Raw genomic sequence first — 8,532 nt, 5'->3', positions numbered from 1 at the left:
ATCTAACTGAATAATAGTGATCATCTAACTGAATAATAGTGGAATAATGTTGGGGCAGGTCATCCTGATTCAGCCTCAGTCAAAGTTCGGAGGTCTGGATTGGACCTTCAGCTGATCCAGATCCTCTGTGCACATGGTTCCTATCAGAACACGGTGGTTCCGGTGGACTGGGTCTGACTCAGCTCCTGACCCACCCGGCTGAACTAAGCAGGACCGAACCGATTCCACCCACGCCGCACCCAGCGACTCCTGGATCGGACTGCAGCTCCACTGCAGCCCCAGGCTCCGCCGGGGCCCAGCCCGCCTCATGGAGGCTCGGTTCGGACCCATTAAGCTGCCAGAGCGGAACCGAACCTGGTCCTCATCATCCTCACAGACACCGACATGCAGCGGCGGTACCGACCTTCCACCACCTCCTCCAGAACCTCCTCCTCATCGCTGTCCATGCTGCAGGCCCACAGGACCGGAGCTGCTGCCGCCACGAGGGAAGGGGGCGGGGCTACACGTGTGACTGAGCGTGAACTTTAACCCTTTGATCTCTGTCAGAGAGACCGCGCTTTGATTGGTCCAGAACCAGAGGGGTTCAGCTGGGAGAGTTGGAGCAGAGGGCTGAGATGGTCTGGAGGAGCTTCTCCTCCATGGAGGGAGGAGAACATCTGCTCTTCTTTAGCTGCAGCTAGATGCATTTTAATGCCTTCAACATTGGAAGAAGATCAGGTTAGAGGTGCAAACATCTGAGGAGAAGGAACTTCCATGATCCTGTTTGGGTCAGAGGCTCCATCTCTGAGGTCTGACTGTGACAAACGGATAGAGAGTTTTAACCCCGGTGCTTTGAAAGGTGCTGTATTGGGAATATAATCTGAGATGAAGACGGAGGCTCTGGTGAGAGAAGCAGAGGGAGCTAAAGGCTGTGATTGAGAATTGAGACCAGAAGAAATTAAATCACTATATAGAGAGAGCTGAAAAAGCTTTAAGGAACTTTAGGAGCACAAACACCAACTAGGCAGGTGTGGAATATGATGCATCACATGGCTGGGATTACCAATAAAACTGGGATTAGCAAAAGAACCTGGATTAGCAACAGAACTGGGATTAGCAACAGAACTGGGATTAGCAAAAAAGAAAAACTTGGATTAGTAATAGAACTGGGAATGGCAATTTAACTGGGATAATGAATATAACAAGGGTTAGGAAAAAACTTGCATTAGCGATAGAATGGGGATTAGCAATAGAACTTGGATTAGCAAAAGAACTGGGATTAGCAACAGAACTGGGATTAACAACAGAAATGCGATTAGCAACAGAACAGGGATTATCAAAACAATGCTGATGCTGTACCGCTCCAATAGAAAGGGATTAACAACAGAACTGTGATATGAAACAGAACGAGAATTAGCAACAGAACTGGGATTAGCAACAGAACAGGGATTAGCAACAGAACTGGGATTAGCAACAGAACAGGGATTAGCAACAGAACAGGGATTAGCAACAGAACAGGGATTAGCAACAGAATAGGGGTTAGCAAAAGAACTGGGATTAGCAACAGAACAGAGATTAGCAACAGAACAGATATTAGCAACAGAACTGGGATTAACAATAGAACTGTTTAGAACTATTAGAGCTATTAATATAACTATTCTCTGGAGGGATTTGTTGGAATTACAGTTGATGGCAGGTTAAGGGAAGGAATGGGATTAAACTTTTAGACGTTCCTGGGAGTACTCTTTCAGGGAAATACTGGTTTTAGTAGCATATCATATATAGTACAAAAGCACGATTCCATTAAAAATAAAAATACAACAGACAATATTAAAAGAGTTTATATAGTAAAAAAACGAATATCCTCTAGATATAGAAAGAAAAAATATCTGCACATTTATTGAGTGCCAGAAGGTTTCAGGTTAAAGTGGCTCATTGGTGCTCTGGTCCACTTTAGGTTGATAACGGGATCCCTCAGGGCAGTGGCTTCAGTCCTTTCCTCTTTAAGCTTTGGATTACACCCTGGCAGATCTTTATTTGCTGATTATGAACTTGTTGATGAAATGTAAAACATCTGTTTAGTTAGATAAGGTGCCAGACTGGGCTGATAGATGGGATTTAGAGGATCAGTTTTTAAAACTACTTTAGTGGTTCTGGGAAGGAAAAGGTGAGCAGCAGCTCACTCTGTATGGTGAACATGTAGAAAGAATCAAGTCATTTAAGATCCTTGGAAATATGATGGATGAGCCACTTGGACATAGAGATTCAGAAAATAGATAAATAGAAGAGCAGCTGTAATTAATGACATTTGATGCGTTTTAAACTGGGAAGAGAGGAGTTTTCTGTGGCTCCCAGCTTATGCTGGATGGAAATAAAATGGCCACTATGGAAAGACATTAACATGCTAAATGTTGTCCTCCATACTCAGAATCTAGAAGGATTATTTTAAGGCATTGACTGATCTGGGATGCAATTTCTTCACATTAAAAGTCATTTCAGGACATGGAGCTTCCCTAAAAGAGAGAAATACTTTGGTTGTTTTAAAAGAATGTGGATTATGTTGGGAAGTATATGAGTGTTATTTATATTTTATGACCTGAGGAGGGCAGCAGTGCACTAAATGTGCCCAGGAAGAAGAAGAAGGTTCTGATGGAGAATCCAGCCCATGTCCTGCAGGCGTGGGGTGGAGCAGAGCTGTACAGACACGTCTTCTCCTCTAATACTTTGGTAAAGCTGGCAGTGGAACATGGCTCCAGAAGCGCCGGTCCTCCTGGCTGCCGTGAGCCTTCTGTCTGCCTTCCATATGGGTGAGTTCCTGTACTGGTTCTGGTCTGTCCTGATGGACAGCCAAGGTCCATTTGGCAGTCCCTGTGGGCTGAACGCCTCCTCCTTTTCTGGGCGTTTTCTCCTTCTAGAAATGTGCTCTAGATGTGTTCAGCTCCTCTGCTGCTACGTTTGACCTTGCAGGTCCTCTAGAAGAAGGTGAGGAGTTCTGTCAGATGATCCAGAGCAGAACTTCTGCTGGTTTCTGTTTGAGCCTCCAGCCTCCCGTTGCTCTCAGTCTATGCTGGTTTCCCTCTAACGTGGATTCATTCACTGGGCGTCACTGATAGGCCATATCTCTGATTGGCTGCTGCCCACATGATGATGATGCCACCACTGTGTTTCCCTAAGCACCCCCTCCATTGGCTGAGAGTGTTCAGGGTGTGAAACGTCTCCAAGCTTCTAACCTTTAGCTCTACATCTAACATCCACTTCCTCCTTCCTCTGACTCCCTCTAAAGCTGTGCTCTGTCTCCAGGGTACCTGGCCCGCAGAGTGGGATGGTCCAGAATGGCTCATAAAATCATGCCCCCTGCCGTGTCGGGTCCTCCGGAGTTTGAACGGACTTTTCGTGCTCAGTAAGTCTGCCGTCTGATATATTCTGTTTCCCTTTTTGGGGCGCACTTACTTTTTCAGAAACCTTTTCATTATGGCTTTCTAAAACCCTGCTGGCGTGGCGGAGGTCAGCCTGTCCAATAAAGAGGCAGTGAAGCAGATGATCCAGGTGAGGAGGAAGCAGCGGTTGTTGGAAGAGTGGCTGCAGCAGAGGATGCATTCGCATCTCTTTAGTTGACTTTTAGAGCGCCGTCACTGGCTTGTGACTTGTCATGTCGCTGTGAAAAAAACTTCCAAGTCAATGGCTCTTTTCGAATTTATGGGCTGTGTCCTCAGAAGTATCCTCATTGTCCTTGGATATCCCAGGATTCATTGCAAGACCAAGCAAACGGCTGCTCCGTTATCTGAAACGGTGCTTGGTGCAGAACAGTGGTGAATATTTATGAAGTTCAGTTTAATAAAATAAGTGTGAATAGTTCCGTCTGAAATGAATGAAAATAGTTGTTTTAATGGTTATAGAGTCATATATGTTGCGGTAATGTTTGGTTTATCTAAAGGTTTTTATCTGTTACTGTGTAAATGGGTTTGGCTGGAATTTAAGGACAGATTCTAATAGATCTGCATTGTGGGGACTATAAATCTGATAGGATTTTATTTTTTATTGCTGTTTTGTACAATATGCTTAATTAAGTATTTTTTGTTGTTGAATATTAGAGATTTTGCAGATATATTTTTTATACATACATTGTTTAGATTTACTTTCTTTCTAGCCTAGAATAGAATAGAATACAATAGAAAATCTCTTTATTTAATTGTCCCACAATGGGCAAATTTACAGCACCTGTGTTGGTTCCTGACCGTCTTTGGATTATGTCCTCTGTTGCTTCCTAACAGTCAGTTTCTGTCCTCTGTTGGTTCCAGACCTGCCTGGGTTCATGAGCTTTGTCGGTGCTTGACTATCATTGGTTTCTGGGTTTTGTCGGTTCCTGACCTCTGATGGTTCCTGACCTGTGTTTGTTCCTGACCTTCTTCACTTCCTGATCGGCATCAGTTCCTGAACTTTGTTCTTGACCTCCGTTGGTTCCTGACTATCGTTGGTTTCTGAGCTTGGTCCGATCCTGACCAACAGCTGCTTAACTGTCTCTTCTCAGTGACACTCTCTTTGTCTCTGTGAGATTATCTTATGACCACAAAAGTGGATTTTAACCCAAAGATAAAAAAAGACAAAACTTTTTAATTTTTTAAAAACTTTAATCCCTGTGAACAAAGTCTAGTGGAGCTTTTCGCTAAGCCTGTCTGTATAAACACAACCGTTTTTTAGTGGCCTCTGAGGTTTGTAGAGGTCAATCGTTACCATGGAGACCAAGGGCCGGAACAAAAGGTTAGGGAGGAGGTGGCAGGTGCTGGACAGGCTGGAGCATCATGGATGTTCTTCATATGAAGGCGTTCCTCTCTGTAGATGTTCCACCGGCAGCTTTGTGTGTTTGCAGTCAGAACTGTGTGGAGTTCTACCCCTTGTTCCTGGTCACACTTTGGACCTGCGGGATTTTCTTCAACGAGGCGGCAGCTGCAGGAACAGGTCTGCTCTATATGGTGGCCCGGCAGATCTACTTCAACGGCTACATCAAGTCCACCAGGAAAAGGTTCTCTGGCCTCCTTAGCCGTCCTGCAAGAACCAGCAACAGGTCAGATCCTGGTGATGAGTTCTGTCTGCTTGCAGGTTACCGGGCTTCTATCTGACCCTGGCCGCACTCTTCACGCTGTCCCTTCTGGCTCTGACTGGAGTGGCAGCCAGGATACTGGACCAGTACTTCCACATGAATGGAGGAGGACTGCAAAGCCTGCTGTGTTGCCCGGTCCGGCCTGACTCTGCCGGGCCCGGTCTGACCCATCCCGTGTTCTCCTCGTGGATAAAGTGTTTGGGTATTAAAGGTCATTCTAAGACGCTTCAGCGTTTCTCCAAAGATCAGCTGAGGTGGCTGTAAATGTGCTCTAAAAATAAAAGTGGATGTTTTTGGCTCCCAGAGGCTCTGTGTGGATGTGAGGATGGGCTCCATACCGGGACATGTTGGTATCCAAGGAAACGAGGGAGCAGCCAAAATGGCTGAAAGATCAACAATGTTATTATATGTCTTTGGAAATCGGAAACAGAGAAGCTACGGCGATAATCAGAAAAAGAATGATGGAGAAACGTCACCATCTGAATAATTAATCCACTGATTGAAAAACTGAAAAAACTGACCAGATTAGGATTAAATGAAATACTCTGTTATCAGTAATGATGAATGTTTAGACTGAAACCGCAGAGAGTGCTGCTCATATAATACTGTAGGAAATACGAGGCTGAGAGAAATCAAAGATAAGGCAGGAAGCTTCATTAAAGCTGAAAAATGTAAAAATGTTAGAGGATTTTGGTGCTTTTGAAATAATTTCTTTTGATAGAAAGTCCTGCCATGGACCATGATTCCTGCTTCATACAGCAGGCAGTGGTATAAACAAAAACAAAGATAAACCAAAGAAGAAAGATAAACCTAAGCTAAGCTAAGCTAGCTGACCCCCTAACCACTAACCCTTCACTATCTAGTGTCACTCTAATGTCCCATAGCTATGGTCCCACTTGTTGGACAGGGAGTATGGCAGGCCATGTTATCATAAAATCGGCTTTACCACACTTTCATTCAAGATATCTTGAATCGGTTTTTGACTAGACATAGTTAATATATCTGAATCTATATTTAGACTATAAAAAATCCTATTCTCAGATATCTCTAATTCAATCTGACTAGTCTGAATATCATCAGATATCACACTTTGTTCATTAATTAAATTCATTAAAAAAAATGTATCAAATTACCTTCTTATTCAAGATATCTCTAAGGTATTTTAAGATATCTTAAAGCAGGATTTGACTAGTGGGAAGTAAATTGCAGATATCTTGAAAGAAAATAATGATTTGGCAAATAAACGTTATGTATGGCAGGCCCTTTTATCATAAAATCAACTTCCTCTGACTGTCCATAGTTACTTTACCATATCAAAGAAAAAGTTTTGACTGGGAAAAACTAAATTTCGACTATCCTGAATAATAATTGAAGATATTTGGTATTATATTATGACTACTGAAAATAACCATTCAAGGTATCTTGATTTACATTTTGGAAAGTCAAAATGCATTGTGAGATCTCTCAAATGACCTCACCTGATTCATTATTTAGAGTCACACATCCAGCATTACAATCAACATATGTCAAAGGTAACCACATTTGACATTTTTTGAAATAATGAAATAGCCCCCTACACTGAAAAAAATCTAAATCTAGATAAGTCATTTTTTCCTAAAATAAGTGCATTTGTTCTTGGATTGAGGAGCTAAAAGAGACATTTTGCCAATGGAACAAGACAATTTACACTTAAAATAAGAAAACACAATTGCATTGTCTTATTTCAAGTGCATGTTATTTAATTATCTTATTTTAAGATTAAAAATACTCATTCCATTGGCAAGCTACCTTACAGTATTTACCTACTCAAATTAAATGTAAATACACTTAGTTTAAGAAACTTTTACTTATTTCTAGATCGTTTTTCCGGTGTAGTGCTGTCACTGAGCTGTCCAAACAGTTGCCTGCAGAATTTTGGGCTTTCAAAATGCCAAAATACAGAAAGGACTCAGCAGGATGGGATCTATGGAGAACAACAACTTTGTGAACTCGAAGGCTGTTCCAGAAATATGCGGTGAATTTCTTCAGGGAAGTTAGTGAGCAGCCAGATATTCAAGCTCCGTGGCACACTGCGGCCGGTCTCACGGTCGACCCGATTCTGGAGCTCAGACTTCGGCCCGCCGCTCTCTGCTGCTCCCTCTTCTGACCGGCGGCGGTTCTTTTAGGGACCATCAACACATTTTTTAATCAAACATTCCGAAGAAATAAAAATAAATTCCTTGTCTTGTGGCCAACTGAAACAAAACCAATGGTAAATCTCTCTACTAGATGATATAAATGAGGCACATCTTTTTCATTCAAGTTTTTTTTTATATATTTTTAATTAATTTTAGTATTTTTCTTCAATAGCTTCTATGTTATGTGAATCACTGACTCAAAATCAATGGGAACTTGCTGGTGAAGATTCTCAGTCATCCAGGTCAGAGTCATTCCAAAAAAAGTAAAATGAAAATTAAATTCACTAGATTTTATCCCCAAGTTTTAAGACGTTTCTCTTCCATCCAGGAAACCTTTTCAATTCAAAATGTCAGAAATAGCGTTGAGTTCCAGGTTTTATACAGCAGCCCAACAAAGCCTTGTTTTAGTTCAGAAAACATGCAAATAGAAACAGACGAACGAGTCCACCCCTTAGGAATTGGAGTCATTTTGGGTTCTTTTTTAGCCTGCAATGCTAGATGCTGCTCTATGCCTCTGAAAGGGGGGCTGTTAAGGTCAATTGTTGGCTTGGCTGCCCAGGAGAGATGTTTTGTCCCCTACATCAGGGAGGGGGTTTGAAACGATAGCGGGAAGGAATGAACTCTATAGCTGCATTGTGCTGTTAAAAATCTACAATCCAACACCTGGAGGGTGGGTTGCTGATCTGTCTCCATGGTTTCCAGGACTTTCTGGGTCACTGAACTGGATCCCTGTGCGCTGCTGATGTTGATGAAGGAACTCAGCCAAACAAAGGTGGATCGGGAACAGCCTGAGGAAATGAAACCAGACACTTGGTGTGATATTCTAAACAGTTTATTAACACAAATCTACAGCCCCACTTCAAACTGGATCTGACTGGTTCTTTTGGGGGAAACCATGCGGTCCACATTCAGCCAGCTATAAGCTCCTCATCCACATCAAACATCAGGAAGATCTCTGAAGCTCCTCCATCTCTGGCCCGTAGAAGAGAATCCTGTAGTTAAAATCAAAATCCTGGTCCAGCAGAGGGCGCCATGCGCCTGAGGAGAGGATCTTCTGAACTCTTCAGAATTTAATGTAAGCCTGACAGACAGAAGAAGAAGCTTTAATCATATCATCTTCACATTTCCATTCGACCACATCATAGGTCCACAACCAACCGGCTTCTAACCCTGCCCCTAAAACCCATGGCCCTAAAACCCATGGCCCTAAAACCCCTGGCCCTAAAACCCCTGACCCTAAAACCCCTGGCCCTAAAACCCCTGACCCTAAAACCCCAT

At 42.8% G+C, this 8,532-nt stretch overlaps 2 protein-coding genes across 5 annotated transcripts in view; one reads left to right on the top strand and one right to left on the bottom strand.

The window, feature by feature from the left end:
• setd7 (SET domain containing (lysine methyltransferase) 7) overlaps window positions 1-549 on the bottom strand; it is a 16,745-nt gene extending 16,196 nt beyond the window's left edge. For all 4 annotated transcript variants that reach the window (XR_001481898.1, XR_001481899.1, XR_001481900.1 and 1 more), the window contains exon 1: window positions 404-549. Coding sequence is in view for 1 of the 4 variants with exons in the window: in XM_015396375.1 (XP_015251861.1) it covers window positions 404-446 (43 nt within the window). In the remaining 3 variants the exon portion in view is untranslated. The remainder of the gene's footprint in view (window positions 1-403) is intronic.
• Window positions 550-2,613: 2,064 nt separating this feature from the next.
• On the top strand, window positions 2,614-5,372 carry LOC107098614 (microsomal glutathione S-transferase 2-like). The gene is made up of 4 exons (XM_015396384.1): window positions 2,614-2,786; window positions 3,280-3,379; window positions 4,847-4,999; window positions 5,077-5,372. The coding sequence occupies exons 1-4, from the start codon at window positions 2,726-2,728 to the stop codon at window positions 5,339-5,341; spliced, it is 579 nt and encodes a 192-aa protein (XP_015251870.1). The 5' UTR covers window positions 2,614-2,725; the 3' UTR covers window positions 5,342-5,372.
• Window positions 5,373-8,532: the final 3,160 nt, after the last annotated feature.

This window comes from Cyprinodon variegatus, unplaced genomic scaffold (genome assembly GCF_000732505.1).
Source record: "Cyprinodon variegatus isolate N-32 unplaced genomic scaffold, C_variegatus-1.0 Scaffold793, whole genome shotgun sequence".
Classification (NCBI taxonomy): domain Eukaryota; kingdom Metazoa; phylum Chordata; class Actinopteri; order Cyprinodontiformes; family Cyprinodontidae; genus Cyprinodon; species Cyprinodon variegatus.
This window is presented reverse-complemented; position numbering and strand designations above follow the sequence as displayed.

What these genes read in the sequence shown, in the direction of transcription:
- LOC107098614 (XM_015396384.1), top strand. Translation starts at nt 2,726, where the DNA reads ATGGCTCCAGAAGCGCCGGTCCTCCTGGCTGCCGTGAGCCTTCTGTCT. An exon ending in TCTGTCTGCCTTCCATATGG is followed by an intron (nt 2,787 to 3,279) that starts GTGAGTTCCTGT and finishes CTCTGTCTCCAG; the next exon opens with GGTACCTGGCCCGCAGAGTG. An exon ending in ATCAAGTCCACCAGGAAAAG is followed by an intron (nt 5,000 to 5,076) that starts GTTCTCTGGCCT and finishes GTCTGCTTGCAG; the next exon opens with GTTACCGGGCTTCTATCTGA.